General features: G+C 36.2%; 1 protein-coding gene across 1 annotated transcript in view; it reads left to right on the plus strand.

The window, feature by feature from the left end:
* The window catches only part of Abcd3 (ATP binding cassette subfamily D member 3), a 58,604-nt gene that overhangs the window by 29,222 nt on the left and 9,350 nt on the right, over window positions 1–20,032 (plus strand). The window contains exons 5-16 of the mRNA XM_090334230.1: window positions 3,876–3,945; window positions 5,637–5,734; window positions 6,135–6,258; window positions 8,330–8,386; window positions 10,954–11,096; window positions 12,365–12,434; window positions 14,737–14,806; window positions 15,469–15,566; window positions 15,649–15,740; window positions 16,654–16,745; window positions 16,832–16,904; window positions 17,687–17,750. Coding sequence (XP_090190356.1) covers window positions 3,876–3,945; window positions 5,637–5,734; window positions 6,135–6,258; window positions 8,330–8,386; window positions 10,954–11,096; window positions 12,365–12,434; window positions 14,737–14,806; window positions 15,469–15,566; window positions 15,649–15,740; window positions 16,654–16,745; window positions 16,832–16,904; window positions 17,687–17,750 — 1,051 coding nt within the window. The remainder of the gene's footprint in view (window positions 1–3,875; window positions 3,946–5,636; window positions 5,735–6,134; window positions 6,259–8,329; window positions 8,387–10,953; window positions 11,097–12,364; window positions 12,435–14,736; window positions 14,807–15,468; window positions 15,567–15,648; window positions 15,741–16,653; window positions 16,746–16,831; window positions 16,905–17,686; window positions 17,751–20,032) is intronic.

The raw sequence follows: 20,032 nt of genomic DNA on the forward strand, positions 1-20,032 counted from the left end.
AGCAGTCTGTGATTCTTTACTGTAAATCTATATTTTCAAATGAATGCTTTATAACTAAGGTGTACTGGGCTTGAAGGGTGTTTGTAGAAGCTTGTGTATATGTGTATGAGCACACCTAGTGAGAAATCCTGTAACAAATTCTAAGAAATTAAATGTAAACATAATTGGAATGTTTGATCATTGCTCCTATGATATCAGCTTTAGGAGCATACATTTTATTGCTAAGTTTGTTTTCTATAAGCTTCATGCACAAGTAATTCAAACCCTTGGTATAACTGATATAAAGAATATGTCTTTTACCATGATTTATAAAGTTAAATTTTTCCTTTGGTGATTTTACTCTAATTTTAAGTGCTTTATCTGTTGATAAAATTACTGTTGCCTTCCCCCACCTATGTATTGTTTGTTAACTTCCTTGTAGCAAAAATATACAGTTTGCAGCTGCTAGGGACATCATCTTCCTCAGAACCTGTTGAGAATCACCCACTTTGCTGGGTGCTAGTGGCTCATGCCTGGAATCCTAGCTTCTTAGTAGGCTGAGATCTTAAGAATTGCAGTTCCAAGCCAGCCTGGGCAGGAAAGTTCCCATGAGGCTTTTATGTCCAATAAACCACGCAAAAACTAGAACTGGGGCTATGGATCAAGTGATAGAGCACTAACCTAGAGGCTCAGGCACAAGCCCAGGCACTGAGTTCAAGCCCCTCAACTGACTGGAAAAAAGAAAAAATCTACCCACCTTATAAATACTATTTTTTCCGTAATAGTATTTATTATTTAAAATTTTTCCATTTTATAATTTCATACTTTTGTAATCCAAAGGAATATATTACTTTTTTTTCTAAACTAAGGATTTTCGACCTTCTATGGATGCTGGTTTTAATTTTCTTAAATACTTAAAAACCTGGAGAAAAATGCATCACCAAGAGTCGGTGATACATAACTTAATTGATGAGAGTGGACTAGATAAAGTTACTGTGTAGTACAAGCCAATTTGTAATTCCTTTAGATAGTCAACCTGATATTCCGTTTTGTTTTGTTTTGTTTTGTTTTTTTGCCAGCCCTGGGCTTGGGCTCAGGGCATGAGCATTGTCCTTGGACTTTCTCAAGGCTAGCACTCTACCACTTGAGCTTCAGCACCACTTCCGGCTTTTTTTCTATGTATGTGGTACCGGGGAATCGAACCCCGGTCTTTGTGCATGCTAGGCAAGCACTCTACCACTAGGCCAAACTCCCGGCCCCAAGATACTCAGTTTTAAAATTGTGAAATAAATTAAAAAATGTTTTCTACATTCTCAAAAAGATTTTAAATATTATTTGGTATCTTAAATTGTACAAAAAAGTTACAAAACAATACAAAAAACTTCCTGTTACTCTCAACCCAACTTGTCAACTCTAATAGTCATTTTAAAGTTCTTTGTTAGCTTTATCCTAAGTAAATATTTTTGAGCCTCTGCTGAATGTGAAGTCTTTGATATTTGCATAAATATTAATATTTTGCCAAGTTTAAAATACAATACAGTCACAATGTAGTATAATTTTATTGGAAACATTAAATGTTTCTCTTATTATCAAAGATACACTGTAAATGAATTTATCTGTTTCCTTTTGGCTTCTTCCTAAGTAGATCTAAATTCATTTTTTTTTGCTTAGAAATAGTCTCCAGGAGGTATCATGATCCTTAATGTGCTTCAATTTAAAATCTTTACTTAGTACATGCAGTGTTTTGAAATCGCCAAACTTCTCTGGAGATCCTTCAGTATTTTAGAGGTAGTAGTGATTAGGTCTCCAGTAAAAATATTCTTAATTATTATTTTTTGTTGGCAGTGGAATAATAAGCAGAAAGAAGGCTTTATTCAGAAAACCATTTTTTAAATTTATTGCTGCTATCCCACTGGTAATCCATTGTTGAGTGATAGCATGTGCTTTACCAGGAGTTTATAATCTTGGATGTTGCACAGCTTGGTTTTATGTAGTTTGTTTGCTTCAAACAATGTTAGCTTAAACTTGTAAACATTTTGTACGATTCTAATTGCTTGTTTTTTTTAATAGTCTCAGTAAGCCCAATAGTCTCATTAAGTTCCGTTTTAGCAGTTTTAAGGTTTCTAGAAAAGTGTTTGTTTTTTAAAGGTTGTATCATAATCAGACTTAATTTTTCTAGTTTTCCCCTAAAGTATTATCCAGGAAATGTTACACGCTATAAATCATTCTCAGAGAGCTGGAATGGTTTCATTATGTATTCAAATCATAGAGAAATTCTTTGGTAAAGATACTGGTTAGAGCCAGGTACTGATGGGGCATGCCTATAATCTTATGTACTCAGGATGCTGAGATGTGAGGATCACTGTTCAAAGCCAGCCCAGGCAGAAAAGTCCATGAGACTCTTATCTCCAGTAAAGTACTCAGAAACAAGCCAGAAGTGACACTCTGGCTCAGGTGGTAGAGTGCTAGCCTTGAGCACAAAAAGGCTCAAGGACAGTGCCTAAGTCCTGAGTTCAAACCCCAGGGCCAGCAAACTTAAAAAAAAAAAGAAAAGAAAAAAGATACTTGTTGGCTTTGTTTAACCCAGATTTCCTCCAATTTATTTACCTACTCCCTCATCCGAAGAAACATTTTCTTATTGTATGCCAGTGATACTTTTGTGGGGAGCTAAGTTTAAATCACTTAGTACAATGTTCAGAATATGTTTTATTATATTTGGGACTATTAGTAAGAATTCAAACTTGAAGATGAAATAGCAAACTTACTTTGAATTCTTAAAATATATATTCTGTTTATGTTATTAAAAGATGAATATATAAAACAGAACAAATTTAGATGAAAGAGTAGCTGGTTTTGTTGGACAACAGACAGGATCTGACTGTGTGGAGAGCCCTCCTGAGACTCCACTCGTGTGTGCTTAGTCCCAGGGTAGGCAAGCTGGAACTCACAAGTCTCAATGCTGACCTTCCATCGTCAGGCTCATCCTGTGTTGCTTCTACTCTCTCATGGCAGAACTGAGTAGTTGCAAGTAGAACCTAATGGCCCACAAAGCCTTTAAAGTAAAAGTTTGTCTTTCTTGTGTCATCATTTGTGCATGCCAGTCAGAATGAAGGATGTTAAAGTATTTAGAAACATAGATCTGAGGATCATGGTTCAAAGCCAATCCAGCAGGAAATCTGTGAGACTCTTTAATAAACTACTCAGAAAAAGCCAGAAGTGATATTGTGGCATGTGCATGCGCGTGCATGTGCACACACACACCAAGTGAATGCTATCTTGATTTATCCATAATATCACAGTATCCCATCCCTGGAGTTGTTAATTATTTGACTATCTAAAACTCCCTTGTGGCAGCCTTTTCTTCCTTGACTCCACCAGGCTCCATGACCTTCTTATTTAATTTTTTCATTTACAGAGAGGTTCAAGCAAGCTTTGTTTTTTTCTTTTTTCTCTCTCTCTTTTTTTTTTTTTTTTTTTTTTTTTTTTTTTGTGGGTCTTGGGGCTTGAACTCAGCCTGGTTGTTGTCCCTGAGTTCTTCAGCTCAAGGCTACTGCCCTACCCTTGAGCCAAGCCCCACTTCTCATTTTCTAGAGGTTAATTGGAGACTTATCTCAGGTCCTTTTGTGCCTGGGCTGGCTTTGAACCTTGATCCTCAGATCTCAGTCACCTGAGTAGCTAGGATTACAGGCGTGAGACAGGGCACCTGGCAAACTTTGTTTTTTCTTAAGATGGTGATATTTTCAAAAGTTGCAAACCTGTTTTGTAAGAAAATGTTGTTTTCCCTTATTCTTTTGATTCAGTAGAAATTCCCAGCAGTTTTAGAGCTTTACAGAAATTTTCTTAGTGTCATATTTTGCTTCTTTTGCAACTAATGCATTGCATGTGGTGGTTTGCAGTGGCATCATTGGTCGTAGCAGTAAAGATTTCAAGAGATACTTATTCAACTTCATTGCTGCCATGCCTCTCGTAAGTTTACTTCTTTAAAAAAAAATCTTATTTACATAGGGTAATTTTCACCTTATTAAAAATCTTTAACGATTTTTACCAAATACACTCTTTTTAAAGATTTGTACTTTGTGGGCTGGGACTCTAGCCTAGTGGTAGAGTGCTTGCCTAACATGCACAAAGCCTTGGGTTTGATTCCCTGGTGCCAATTACACAGAAAAAGCTCGAGGTGGTGCTTTGGCTCAAATGGTAAAGTGCTAGACTTGAGAAAGCTCAAGGACAGTGTCCAGGCTCTGAGTTCAAGCCCCAGGACAAGCAAAAAAAATGTACTTTGTTCCAATTTTGAGGGTTATAATGTGTAGCCTAACTTTTTCAGTGTAAACCTTTATACTAGATAGGAAAAAGAGAAATTTGGTTCAGTTTCATTTACAGTGTACATGTATGTGTGCGTGTATTATAAGATAATGTATTTCATGTTATATAAATACATGCACACACATATACTTTTTGTTTTCATTCTTTCTTTTTTAACCTTCAGGACAGATTTTTCTCCACTGATTAGCAAACATCCTGCTGCATGGCACGTTTCTCCTAGTTGTAAACCCAAATTATTTCCAGATACTGCCAAGATGGGATTGAAACAGAGAGACAGATCAACATCATCTTAGTGGAGAGCTATTACTTTAGACCATAAACTATTGTAACTTGAGCCACTATTAAGTTAAATTGAAATTTGTGATCTGAATTTATTAAAAGAAAATTGTTTAGTCTAAAATGTAAGTGATTTTCTTAGCTTGGTCTTTATTCTTATTCTATTGTACCTATAAAGCTTTTAATATTCTAAATTTAAGGAAAGAAAAGAGAAATTTGGCTATACAAATCCAGTTAAGTTGAAAATATGCAAGATATTCTAGCTTGTAAAGCTTAAGGATGGACATGTATAGTTTTTAGAACTTTAAAATAAAAGGTTGAGATAAAGGTATGAAAGATTGGATTTCACAGAAGCCTATCATTTTTATAAACATTGAGAAAGCTTCCAGTAAATGCCAATTAGAAAAGTGAATTCAGAACTCATGTTTTAAATGATAGCAAAGATGAGTAGAGAGAGTTTTAGAAGTAATCTAGAAAATAACATCAGTATAAAATTTATACTATTTTGGGGGTAGAGGGAGAGAAATGGGGACCAAGACATGAGAAAGGGTATCAATGTTTGTGGAGTAATGCACCTTCTGTCTGGTGAAAATAATGCAACCCTTCTATTAATTACAATAAAAATATATGAAAAAAATTTACACCATTTTTTAAAACAATGACACATAACACTGTAGAAATTTTGTTATCTAGGTCGTAGTCCTAATTCGTCAGAAAAAATAGTATTAGCATAAATGCCTAAACTTCTAACCTCATATTTTTACATTGGATAGAAAGATTATAGATTTGACTGAGTTTACCAGAAAAAGATGACAAGATAGATTATATGACAAATAATATGTTAAGTTCCAAGTAACAGTATAACTTTGGGAAATTAAAGTCAATTTCATTTGGCTTACCTTGTATGTTTAGCATTGTTATAAATTCTGAGTAAAACAGAACCGAATATCATCATCAGTTATAAAAACTATAGGATTTAGGGGTGCAGCAAATGATTGAGAAGTTACAATTTAGTAAGAGAAAGTGGCACAAAAAGAATAATATTTGTTTGTTTGTTTTAGATCTCTCTGGTTAATAACTTCTTGAAGTATGGGTTAAATGAACTCAAACTATGCTTCCGAGTAAGGCTCACTAAATACCTCTATGAGGAATATCTCCAGTAAGTGATAACCTATTTTCATACTAAAAATACCTGAATTGAATAGTATGGTGATAATGAGGTAGAGATACTTTTCTTTATTTACTGAATTAATTTTCAGGAAGAGGGCTTAGATTCAGCAGTGCATTAGTAATATCTTTGAATGAAATCATGGCTCTCTTTGAGCTGGCAAGTCATTCTCTGGACCATGTCCTCATTTCTAAATCCAGTTATAGCAGTACTTAGAGTCTCCAAATTGGGGTGTGTGTGAGCACTAGAGAGAGAGACAGTACATATGTGTGTGTGTGTGTGTGTGTGTGTGTGTGTGTGTGTGTGTTTATAGTAGATAGCATGATGTGAGTTTTTAAAATTTGTTTTAAAAATGATGTGTCTTAAAATCACTTTCTTTTTGTTCTTGTAGATCTTTCACGTATTATAAAATGGGAAATTTGGACAACAGAATAGCAAATCCAGACCAGCTGCTCACACAAGATGTAGAAAAATTTTGTAATAGTGTAGTTGATCTTTATTCAAATCTTAGTAAGGTAAGTTTTTCTATTAGAAATTTTTCCTTGTTGGGCTGAGGATTTAGCTCAGTGGAAGAGTACTTGCTTGGCAATTATAAGGCCTTGAGTTCAATCCTCAGCCCTACAAAAAAAAAAAAGAATAAAAAAAAACTTGTTGAATTTACTTAGCATTGATTAGATAGACAAAATAGCATCATATCAATATTTAAAAGGTTTTTCCAGGGCAAGGAGTATGACCTAATGGTATAGTGCTCAACTAGCATACACGAAGCCCTGGGTTCGATTCCTTGGTACCACAAACACAGAAAAAGCTGGAAGTGGTGCTGTGGCTCAAGTGGTAGAGTGCTAGCCTTGAGGAAGCTCAAGAACAGTACCCAGGCCTTGAGTGCAAGCCCCAGGACTGGCAAAAGAAAAAAAAAGTTGGGGGGGGGGGCTCTAAGATATAAGCTTATTTTAGTTTTCTAATTACTGTTTTTCCCTTTCTCAGAATATTGCTAAAACTTTTCATTTGGATAGGCTTACACTAATTTTCTTTCTTCCTGTTCCCTCAGTTGTTACCTGTTTCACTTCTCATCTTGCCATTCTTAACACTTCTGTATAGTCTTCACCTGAAGCCATAATCCTTGTCATTACTGGCTGCATTTACTAGCACTTGTAAAATTGTCTGTCCAGCAGACAATCTACATCTTAGAAGCTCCCCCTTCCACTGTAAGCAACATGACTGCCTGCCTTTAGGGTAGGATAGGAGCTTATCTCAAACTGGATTGATTATAGTATCTGTGCTTCTGGTCACAGTTGACCAAAATTCTGCACACAAGGGACCAGATCCTGTTGCAGGACTAGGAATGTTGTAGCCTTAACCATGTGGATGGAGATCACAAACTCAATTCTTAGTGGTTACTTGTGTCAGCAAAAACTTCGGCCTTAGGACAGGTCCATTAATAAAGAGTCTTTCACCTCATGCCAAACTTTGTTTTTTATTAGCTCTCCAGAGGCCTTTGCTCACTGACTCCAAACTCTAGAAACTCTGACAACTCCAAGTAGTCTAACAGCTTTCTTTTCTGATCCTAATACCATATTACACAGTTATATAGGTAGATGAACTTGTCTTAGAATTTTGTAGACAATTTTAGAGGCAAATTATTGTATATCTTTTGTCTTGGCACTTCAGCAGATATGATCTCAGCTCTTGTGTACTTGGAACACAAAAGAAAAATTTCAAATTAATTAAAATGTTGCTATGCATGAAACATATTCAAACATGTTTGGTCTCTAAATTATGAGTTTTTTTGTCAGTCACCTTTAATTGTATTTGAATTTCACAAGTATTTCTATCTTCTTGATAATAAATAAAGCAAAAATAAAAGAAAAAGTACCTTAGTATTAACCAAATCATAAACTAAGTCATCTATATGTAGATGTTAGATTTAAAGCGAATAAACACAATTTGGGTTCCTTAAAACATTGCAAAAGCATTTACTACTAATAGTACTACAATGGCATTCTTAAAAATATAAGACTATGTAACCTAGTTCTTAGATCTAGTTTTTAAGTTGTCTCTCCATAAGGAATAGGACCTCAATTTATTCTGTTTCTAGAAGTGTGAGTTTTATATCACAAAATGAGATTTCATGGTACCGCTTGATTATTTTAGTGTACAGTTGTTGTGATTAAATACAGTAATAATCCCAAACAATATTAGAACAGGGAGACCCTCTCATTTTACAGATGAAGAATATATAGAATTTAGGAAAATAGGTAGCAGATTTGGGATTACAACTCATGTAATCTTGTTCAATGATTTTTATACTACATTGAGAAATTAATTATGGGAGAGTTATTTGAGTTGATAGAATAAGTAAAGGTTTTATTGAATGATCAAGAAGTATTGTTTAGGAAATCTCCATTTAAAATTGCTTAATTTTAAATGCATTTATTGCTCTGCATACTATTGTGTACATTGAGAACTCTACACGGTAATCATATATTTAATGTTGAATAACATTTTGTATTTAATATGCATTAGTTATCAGTCCAAATGATTGAATAATGGGATCTAATTTTATGTATTTGGATATTTATTTTACAGCCATTTTTAGACATAGTTTTGTATATTTTCAAGTTAACAAGTGCAATTGGAGCTCAGGTAAGTTTACTTTTATTTTACCTTTTAAATTGCCAACTTGATAGTTTTAAGATTTTTTTTAATATCAGCATGTTTTCAAATAAATGAAACTTAATGGTATTGTGTTAGAGATTTTAAAAGAATTTTTTTTTTTCCATCATGGGTCTTGAACTCTGGTCCTGGGCATTGTCACTGAACTCTTCAGCTCAAGGCTACTGCTCTACCCCTTGTGCCACAGCACCATTTCTGGTTTTCTAGGGGTTAATTAGAGATAAGAGTCTCATGGATTTTAGTACTTGGGCTGGCTTTGAGCTGTGATCCTCATATCTCAGCCTCCTGAGTAGCTAGGATTACAGGTGTGACCCACCATGCCTAGCTAAAAGTATTTTAAGGGCTGGTAATGTGGCTTTAGTGATAGAGTGCTTGTCTAGCATGCATGAAGCCCTGGATTCAATTCCTCAGTACCACATACATAGAAAAAACAGAAGTGATACTGTTGCTCAAGTGGTAGAGTGCTAGCCTTGAGCAAAAAATGTTCAGGGACAGTGTCCAGGCCTTAAGTTCAAGCCCCAGGACTGGTAACAGAAAAAAAGAAAAGTATTTTAATTTGGCTTTTTAGTGTCTCTTAAGTCAGATACTCAGAAAACTTATTGGCAGTAATAACCAGAAATACCTAAGCATTGAATGCACATGCACATTTTACTACAAAGGATATTTGAAGATAATCATTTTAATGTAAAATTTGAATGTTAAAATATTAGCAATACATTGAAAATATGGATGATAATTTCAAGAGTATTTTATAATATAAATAGTTGGGCTTTTGGCAGCATTACGCTGTCTCTGATATTTGTGATGGCAATAATTATCTTTAAATTTTCTCTGAACAGGATCTGGAGTTGGGCCTAGTGGTACAGTGCTTGCCTAGCGTGCACTAAGACTGAGGTTCGAGTCCTCGGTACCACATATATAGAAAAAAGCTGGAAGTGGTGCTTTGGCTCAAGTGGTACAGCCTTGAAAAAAATCTAAGGACAGTGCTCAGTCCCTGAGTTCAAGCTCCAAGACTGGCAAAAAAATTTTTTTAAATTAATTTTCCCTATTTTCAGTTTACCGTTAATCTTTTAATATTGTATTATGTGTAATAATCATATGATGTGGCTTTGTGTGTGTGTGTGTGTGTGTATATATATATATATATATATACATACATATGTGTGTGTATTTTGTAGGCGATTGACAATTTCTATTTTTGTTTTTGCCTTCCAAAACAGTAGCAAAATAGTTGTTCATTTCAATTTTGGTCAATTTTTATCACTTTTTGCTACCCCATGATTCAGATTTAATCATTGTGCTAGTCCATTAGCATGAATAAACTTGTCTCTATGCTGTGTTAGGGTAGTTGTTTTTATTTTTAAGCCTATTTTCATTTATTTCTGTTACCTGGTTCAGTATTTTTTTAAAAGGACTTTTAGTCATCTCTGGGCTCCATATTTGCAGTAGTTCCTGAAATCAGTCAAGCCTAATTTTTGAAAATCTTATTTTAAACTTATGTTTGAAACTTTAATCTTATGTTAAACTTACATTTTCCTAAATAGTAGAGATTTTTTTTTTTTTTTGCCAGTCCTGGGCTTGAGCTCAGGGCCTGAGCACTGTCCTTGGACTTTCTCAAGGCTAGAGCTCTACCACTTGAGCCTCAGCACCACTTCCGGCTTTTTTTTCTATGTATGTGGTACCGAGGTATCGAACCCGGGTCTTCATGCATGCTAGGCAAGCACTTTAACCACTAGGCCAAACTCCCGGCCCAATAGTAGAGATTTTTGAAAGGTAAAAATTTCTTACTGGAGAAAAATTAAAATAGGGTAGAAGTTTTTCAAGCAATTACAATAAAGTCCAATGATGGAAATTTCAAGCAAGTATTTGGTGCTTGTAAGATCTAGAGCTGATAGGGGACCTGCCTCGAGGCAGTAAGTAGTGCTCACTAGCTATGTTAAGCCCACCAGAAGTGAAGGTAAGCTTGAAGCCCCTTTCTTGTTGGGGATAGTGATGAGGTGGTTGACAAAACAGGAAGTGTGGTAGCTGAAGCGAGGTGCTCAGGTAGGGAAAGGCTGGGAGCTTGTTTGGGTGATTAAGCTTGAGGCTTCTGCACACTTGTGAGGTGAGGCTGTGTGGTGCTTCTTAGGCAGTTAATCCCCTAGGTTTCTAACTATGATTCCTTCCAAGGAAGGAATCAAGCATCTTGAGGGAATATTTCGTATTCAAATAGGAGACAAAAAAAGAGCTGACAGTTTATTGTGAACTTTTTAGGGACTACCAAGATGAGTTTCAAGGGAAGAGTGTTATATGTCATCAAAAGTTTTTAGGTAAACAAAGGTGGGAGCACTGGAGAAGGAGCTGCCGTGTTAAAGTAGCAGGTGATAAAGGTGTAGGAATTGGTGTGTGTGCTTGCTTGAGGAAAGAATCGGGGCAAAACAGCCCAAGAGCAACTTCTCTCAGTCATTGGGGTTCATTCTAGAAATTCTATATGTTTTCATCTATGTGTTTTATTTTATGTTCACCTTGACCTTTGTCTTTTTCTTTCAAAATAACAGGGCCCAGCAAGTATGATGGCCTACTTGCTTGTTTCTGGGCTATTCCTAACTCGACTTAGAAGACCCATTGGTAAGATGACGATAACTGAGCAAAAGTATGAAGGTGAATATAGATATGTTAATTCCCGGCTCATCACTAACAGGTAAGGAGAAGTATACTAAAGCTATACAGAAATTTATTTTTATGGCTATTGATGTCATTTATATTTAACACTAAAAAAGTTTAATGAACTAAATGGTGTATGTATTTACTTGTTTTGAAAATTCATATTATGGGGCTACTATGGCTTAAGCCTCAAGTATGAGCAAGAAAGCCAAGCACAGATACGTGGACCTGAGTTCTGTCCTTTTGATGCCTGTTAGATTGTGGAATTTTCATACCCTGGAATTTTACTGGTTGGGACGCTGGTTCTTGGGGCTCTTTTTCATTCTGTCAAGGAAACCATGAGCACAGGATAAATGTGATGTGTATTTATGGAAAGTTAATTTTACTTGAAGGAATTGCTTTTACAATGGAAGAGATATAGGTTCATAAGAAATATAGGCTTATAATGGAAGAAATATAAACCTTACTTAAAGTTTTAAAGGAAAGTAAAGACGAGAGAGAGAGATGCTATTTGAGCAGCAATATCTGGACATCCATGTACATATTTACTTCATTATATTGTAAGAGGAGTTTTACTAGGGCAACTAACATCATACATAGTACAAAGAGGGAAACTTTAGGGTCAAATAGACTGATAATTTTAGCTCCTTGACTTGTTGGCTATGAGGCTTTAACAAATTTGCTCACTGAATCTTGCTTCATCTGTAAGATATGCTGGTGTTTTATTTGAGATCCTGTAGTCCTTTGTGGTCCTACTCACATTAGTTCGGCAAAAGGGTCTTGTTTCAGGATAAGGGTATGTGTCAGGATAAGAAGTTATGTCACATCCAGGCCTTGTGGGAGCTGCCACGGGAACTTAGCCTGCGATTCTGTTTTCTAAAGGCTATCAAAGCACTGATCCCTGTCTTTTTCTGACTGCTATTGTTTCCCCTTTTCTCCCAACTCATAGTCTGTAATGTATGTTGCAGCCCTGTCTTTCCATGTATCAGAACATCTTTCTTTAACTTATTTCACATATGTGAGAGTGAGAAGGATTAGTCCATGACACTTTTCCTAGCTGAGCTGCATGTGTCAAAGGTTGTGGAGCCGTGTATGATCCAGCCAGGTGTGTGTATGTTCCTGTGCTCTTGAGCTCAACGAGGTTCTGGATCTCAGGCACAGCCCCTGGGTTGAGATGCACGATATGAGTTCTTAGTCGCTTCATTTAAAACCAGGTGTTTATCAAAGATTGCATTTTAATTATTTTACAGTGTTCCATAACATTGAAGTTAATTGCTGAATTCTTTTTAAAAATTTTTTTAATAGTGAAGAAATTGCTTTTTACAATGGGAATAAAAGAGAAAAGCAGACAATCCACACAGTCTTTCGAAAACTGGTAAGATAACAGAACTGAATTTGTGTATATTTCCATAAATATTATATGTATTGTATATATTATACATACATATCTTAAAAATAGGTAGTTCAAATGACTATCAGTGTTTATACTGTGTTTTAAATGAAAAATAGAGATTGCCCATCTATAAATATGAATAGATTCATTAAAATCTTCAGTAGTTGTGAAATGCATCTTACTAGTGATAAATTTAGTTGACTCTCCCACAGTTTGTTCTTATTGAAATCACGAACATGTAGTGAAGATTATTTGGGGAAATGGATCAGCAAACCTTTTCTGTAAGGGACCAGACAAGATGTATATATTTTTAGACTTTTCAGAGCATGTAGTCTCTGCCACATGAATTCAGCCCCACTACTCAACCATATGCAACACAGAAAAGAGTGAGTGTAGCTGTGTTCCAATAAAACTTTAATCATAAAAACGAGTAATACCATATTTGGGCTGTTTTCTGACTTTTCATTTGGAATATTAACATTGTTCCTCATGGAAGCTGTTTCAGTTCTTCTGTACTTGATCACTTGGAAAATTTTAATCCCAGTAATTTTATTCATTATGCACTGAGTGGATATTGATGCTCTCTCAGGTGCTTAGCGGGTGCTATCATTAGTGCTGATAACTAGGCAGATGAGTAGTGAGTGTGATAGATTAATAAGTCTTGCCTTGATGAAGTTAAGATTTTAGTGGAAATTTGTGAAAGTAAGTATTGTAGATTACCTAGAACAGTTTTGCATTTGTAGAATGCTCATTGATAAACTGCACGTAAGGCTATTTCCCAGAAGATTGTGCTGACCAGCCAGCCTTCCTATGATTTCCTCAGTCACCTCCTGTAGATTTTCAGCCCACTTGTTAATATTTCATTGAGGCTTTACCTGTTCCTATCAGCTTACTTGAAATGTCCTCCAGCAGTTTCTTCCAGTCTGAATATTCCAGTGCCATAAAAGTATATATTATAATTCGTATTTTATTTCATTGCTTGCTATCATTCTAGAATGTAAACTCTGTAATCTCAGACACCTGTTCTGTTCTCCTCACTGCCATGTATCTCCAGCATGGAGTCCAGTGTCTAACATATAGTTATACCCTGAAAAGATACTCCAACCATTGTGCTAAAATCACAGGGATATTAGGTGACAAGTGGTACTTGGTAAGCACATGTTTTAGTGCAGGAAATGGTTATTATAGAAGCAAATGGATGTTCTGTGTGATATCAGGTGGTAATGCATTGGCCAAGATGGATCAGGGTAAAGGGATAGAGAATGATAGAGCCTGTTAGCTAGAATGGCCAAGATAGTCCTTTCGATGAGGTTGCGTTTTATTAGAGCCCCACAGGAAGTGGGGCTTAGAAGGGAGTTAGAAATTGTCGATGTCTAGAAGAAAGCATCACTCCAGCAAGAAGAGATCCTTAGAATAGGGGTATATTTGGAAGGAAAATAGATCCCAGTGGCAGGTCATGAAATCGCTTAAATAATCTGATAGATGGACAACTTGAGAACACTGAGACTCCAAAATAAAAGGAACTTTTTATCTGTAATTATGGGATAACTGTGATCCTCTTGATCTCAACCTCTGAGATAGCTGTAAACTTAGGTTATGTGTCATGGTTGTGTTTACCTTAGCACCTTGTTCAGACTGATGTCAATCTTAACTCATAGGGAAAGCGTAGGCCAGGTGTCTTCACCAAAGCAAACCACTTGAGTGCCTGTTAGGACTAATGTACTACCTAGATTAGCTCATCCTTCTATTTTCTGTGCTTTGGTTGTTGTCAAGTTTGGAGTTATATATGTCTGAATTATTACATATATAAAAATGTTCTGTTAAATCAAGGGAAACAGCATTATTAAAGTTGTTTATGTAGTTTCCATTTCATTTGCCTAACTTTTTTTTTTTTTTTGGTCAGTCCTGGGCTTGAGCTCAGGGCCTGAGCACTGTCCTTGGACTTTCTCAAGGCTAGAGCTCTACCACTTGAGCCTCAGCACTACTTCTAGCTTTTTTCTAAGTATGTGGTACCGAGGAATCGAACTCAGGTCTTCGTGCATGTTAGGCAAGCACTCTACCACTAGGCCAAATTCCCGGCCTCTGCCTAAAAAAATTTTTAATGAAGTGTTTGGCAACTGCTCTATGGTTAGCATTGTCTTTTAGGAAGTGTGGTGTGCAATATAATGAAGAATCACAGGCACATAGTAAATGTTCATTGAATAAATAAATTCTGTAGTTTATTGTCAGAATAAAGTAGTTTTTAAAATAAAAATGTATTTGTAAAAATTTTGTTTTCTGCCAGGTGGAACATCTGCATAATTTCATTTTCTTTCGATTTTCTATGGGCTTCATTGATAGCATAATTGCCAAATGTAAGTATGTTTTAAAAGAGTTGTTATAATAAGGTGTGTGGAAAAAGTGACATAATGATACTTAAAAAAAAAGTTTTGGGACGTGGTGTGGTGGCTCAAGTGCTAGCCTTGAGCTGAAGAGCCCATGCCCAGAGTTCAAGCCCCACAACTGACCCCACCCCACCCCCCCAAAAAAAAGTTTTGATGGTACTCGGGTTTAAACTCAGATTCTTGCACTTGTTAGGCAGGCCCTTTATTCCTGAGCCATGTCTAGCCCCCAACCCTTCCTTTCTTTTTTGCACTGGTTACTTTGAGAATTGTTTTTTGTATGACATGGGCCTTAATCATTACCTACTTATTTATCTTTCCCCTTGTTGCTGGAATAACACCTGTGGCATGTGTCACCATGCCCAGATAGATTGTTCTCTTGAGATGCAGTCTTATGGGCTTTCCTCTGCCCAAGCTGGCCTGGAAGTGCAATCCTCCTGATCCCACCTCCAATGCAGTTAGAGTGACAGAGGTGTACCACCATTTGCCACCTGGTTGAGAAGGGGTGTCACAGCTTTTTTGCCTAAGTTGTCCTCACACTGTGATCCTCCTGATCTCAGCCTCCCAAATAACTAAAAATACATGTGTGGACCATCATTGCCTTGCACATTCTACCTCTTAACTGTTTGTTTCAGACATTGCTACTGTGGTCGGATACCTAGTTGTCAGTCGTCCTTTCCTGGATTTGTCTCATCCTCGACATCTTAAGAGTACACATTCAGAGCTTCTAGAGGTAAAGTAAGAGTATTGAAATGAAGCCCTGTTTTTTATTTTTTTTAAGTGTAAGTGAAATCTAACATATATTTCTATCTAAGGATTACTACCAAAGTGGAAGAATGCTTTTGCGAATGTCTCAAGCTCTAGGTCGAATAGTTTTGGCTGGACGTGAAATGACTAGATTGGCTGGGTAAGATTATTAATAGTGAACAGTTGCAGAAAGAACGCAAAAAATGTTGTGCATACTGATTGTGTCCAACTGAGTTAAGATGAAAGGGACAGCTTTTCTGATCCTGAGAAGTTGGTTTGATTAGAAATGAAGATTTTTCTGTGTATTGACTTTCCATGGTTCCTGAATTTGTAGGTGCAGTTGTAGATATAGTAGTAAAATTGTCCTTTGACTGGAATGGGATTAAATATTAATATAGATAAAAAACACTAAACACCATAATGTAAACACCATAATGAGGAAATTTGATGACTTACGATCTTTCCTAGAGCTATAATCCATCTTCTTTGTTCGTCCTCTCTTCATTCCTTTTTCTTGCTGTTACAATCATGCCTTTACTCACATACACACAAAAAAATCTTTGCTTCCTCATGTCACTAGTTATGATTTCTAATATTTTCCCAGTGATTTCTGTCTAATATTAACACTCTTCATCAAAGGATGTTTCCCTCTCCCCCCTGTTTGCATCTGGCATACAGCTGGTATATTCTTTCTTCTGATAGAAAGGCTCGCCTTACATGTGACTATACAGGTTGCTTCAGCAGGCTCTCGGGTTCCATACTTCCTGGATCTGAAAAATGCACTGGCATTTGTTCTTATGTAGTACCTACTTCCTTAAAATCCTAGCAGCAAGAATTGCCGCCCCAGCTTTCCTCTTAGTGAATTATTGTGAAACCTCTTCCCTTTCCTCACATTTCTGCTCCCTGTTGAAACAGAATAGAACATGTGTACCATTGCTAATCTCTTAGATTGATGAGACTTCCTTATAGTATTTCACTGACACTAAATTATATGGGAAACTTGAGTTACACTTAAGTGAAGAAAAGATGTAATAACTGTCTGATTGTGGTTTTCCTTTTTTTTTGAACTACAGTTTTACTGCTCGGATTACAGAATTAATGCAAGTACTGACAGATTTAAATCATGGCAGATATGAACGTACAATGGTTTCACAGCATGAGAAGGGTAAATATGAATATCACAGTTTGAGATCACTATTTAAAGTTGTTGCTGATACAGTGTGATGCTTTAATTCTCATTTTCCATTTCAGGTACTGAAGGAGCACAGCTCAGTCCCCTGATACCTGGTGCTGGAGAAATCATCAACCTTGATAATATTATAAAGTATGTACAGAAAAAAAATGTCAGACTTTTGTTAAACTTCACAGTAACCCTTCAAACTTTTGTTAAATTTCACAGTAACCCTTCTCAACTTACTCATCTGAATTTAAAGTCAGCTTCTTAAAAAAAAATACTTTTGGTATCATTGGAATAAAAATGGTATACATTTAAGGCATATAATAGTGTTTTGATATTATGTATATATTATGATCACCATGCCCCAGCCAGTTAATGTACCCATAACCCTATTGCAGTATTTCCATGTATGTGTACAATGCATCCCTCTGTTACTCTTTGTCATCCCCCTTTTCCTGCTTTTTCAAACAATTTTAATAGATTTTATTTTTCTATTCAGTTGTGTTTGCCTATTTAATTTTTTTGTTCTTTCCCTTTTTGGTACTGGGAATTGAACCCAGAATGTTTCATTTGATACCCATGCGCTTTGCCACTGAGCTACATCCAAGCCCCCTATTTAATTTTTTGAGGACCTTCCATACTGTTTTCCTATAATGTTTTGATTTATACCTTAACAACAATGTATACGTATAAGGGTTTTCTTTTGTCTGTATCTTGTCAACACTATCTTTTTTTCATGTTTGATAATTGAAAGAGATAGTATTTGTTGAGTTATGCTTTTCTAGTGCTTAGAGATAGTGATCACTTTTTCATATGCCTGAAATATTTAGTAGGGCATTGGCCATTTTTAAGTTGGACTATTTATATTTTTGATAAGTTGAGTTTGTTATGTTTTTAAAATTATCCTCTTTTATTCACTTTCTCTATAGGTTTGATCATGTTCTTTTAGCAACACCAAATGGTGACATCTTGATCCGAGATCTTAACTTTGAAGTGAGTATTTTTTATTTTTCTTTATTAACATTGTTTTTTATAAAGGTAATGATACACAGAGGGGTTACAGTTGCATAAGTCAGATAATGAGAACATTTAGTTTTGAACAATGTCACCCCTTCACTGTCTTTAAAATTTTTAAATGTTCATACAGAAGCTTAAATCATCTTCAAGCTACAAACCAAAACCTGTTGTCTAAAATAGTCAAATTAATTTTAAGGTTAACTTAGTTGCCATATTTACAGAACTAATTTTTTTTTTTTTTGCCAGTCCTGGACTTTGAACTCGGGGCCTAAGCATTGTCTTTGGGCTTTTTCCATTTGAGCCACAGAGCCACTTCTTGCTTTTCTATGTATGTGGTACCACGGAATTGAACCCAGGGCTTTGTGCATGCTAGACAAGCACTCTACCACTAGGCAAAACTCCTGGCCCAGAACTAAATTTTTGAATCATCTTTAAATCTGGTTCTTTAATTGCTTATACTTTAAAATCATGTATACTGCAGCATCAGAATTGTATCTATTTATTTATTTATTTTTTGGCTAGTCCTGGAATTGGAATTCGGGGCCAGAACACTATCCCTGATCTTTTCTTGCTCAAGGCTAGCACTATATCATTTGAGCCACATCTCCATTTTCAGCTTTTTTTGTGGTCAGTGGAGGATGAGTCTCACAGACTTTCCTGCCAAAGCTGAACTTTGGACTGCACTCCTCAGATAACAGCTTCTTGAGTAGCCAGGATTACAGATGTAATCCAGTGCTTAGCTACAGAAATTTCTTTTGCAAATGAAATTTATATCAGGAAATAGAAGATATATTTAATTGGAATTTCAAGTGACTAATTAGTATTTAAATATGCAAATATAATTTTAGTTTGTTTAATTCTTTTTTTTTTTTTTTGGTCAGTCCTGAGCTTGAACTCAGGGCCTGAGCACTGTCCTTGGACTTTCTCAAGGCTAGAGCTCTACCACTTGAGCCTCTGCACCACTTCCAGCTTTTTTTTTTTCTATGTATGTGGTACCAAGGAATTGAACCTGGGTCTCTGTGCATGCTAGGCAAGCACTTTACCACCAGGCCAAACTCCTGGCCCAGTTTGTTCAAATTTTAAAAAGAAACATATTTGTATATGCAAATTATCCTACATAACAGACTCATGCTACTAAAATAAAACATGGATTCTTACTACTAAGAAACTTACAGAAGACCAGTGTAGTAGCACTGAAACTAAGTGAGTCTCTCTCAGGACCAGTGAGCAACACCAAGTGAGTTTGTTCTCTTAATGAGAAGTGGTAATGACAGGCAACCTTCAAAAGGAAAAGCAATAATAAGTGTTTTTATGTGGTTTGTAAGACTCTTCAAGATCTAAGGATTGGTGTTTAGGGTTGGGTGTTGTAACATCATGAGTGGTTTGGAGCTGAAAGTTTTGAAAATTAGTGGCAGATGCCTATCAGGCAATGTCTCCTTAGTTGGAGATACTACACTCTAGAACGTTCTGTGGTGATGGAACTATTCTTTATATTTCCATGTTTTGAGCCCTGAAAATGTGGCTAGCATAGTTGAGGAGCTAGTGCATATATTTACTTGCTGACACTGACATTCAATGCAGTATTGTCCAAAAAAACAAAACTATGACCTAAATATATGATCTGAGCTTAGTGTTCAAGTAAATTTGGATGCAGTATCATGGGGGAACACACTGCAAAGCACTGCAAGAATGAGGCAGGCACAAATTACGCTTGCCTGGGAGATTGTGACACACTGTTGTGTAGATTGCATACTACTCAGTAGGCTGGTCTGTGTATAAATGCTACTTTAAAAACAGATCATAGAGGGCCAGGAGTTTGGCCTGGTGGTTGAGTGCTTGCCTAGCATGCACAAAGACCCAGGTTCAATTCCTTGGTACCACATACATAGAAAAAAAAAAAAGCTGGAAGTGGTGCTGTGGCTCAAGTGGTAGAGCTCTAGCCTTGAGAAAGTCCAAGGACAGTGCTCAGGCCCTGAGCTCAAGCCCAGGACTGGCAAAAAAAAAAAAAAATCATAGAGAATCACATATTTATTGTTTTTATGGGCTCAGTGATTATTTTTAAACTTTACAAACTTGGGGCTGGGAGTTTGGCCTAGTGGTAGAATGCTTGCCTAGCATGCACAAAGACCAGGGTTTGATTCCTCAGTACCACATACATAGAAAAAGCTGGAAGTGGTGCTGTGGCTTAAGTGGCAGAGCTTTAGCCTTGAGAAAGCCCAAGGATAGTGCTCAGGCCCTAAGTTCAAGCCCCAGGACTG

Source organism: Megascapheus bottae, chromosome 6 (genome assembly GCF_031878675.1).
Source record: "Megascapheus bottae isolate mThoBot1 chromosome 6, mThoBot2.hap1, whole genome shotgun sequence".
NCBI classification, from domain to species: domain Eukaryota; kingdom Metazoa; phylum Chordata; class Mammalia; order Rodentia; family Geomyidae; genus Megascapheus; species Megascapheus bottae.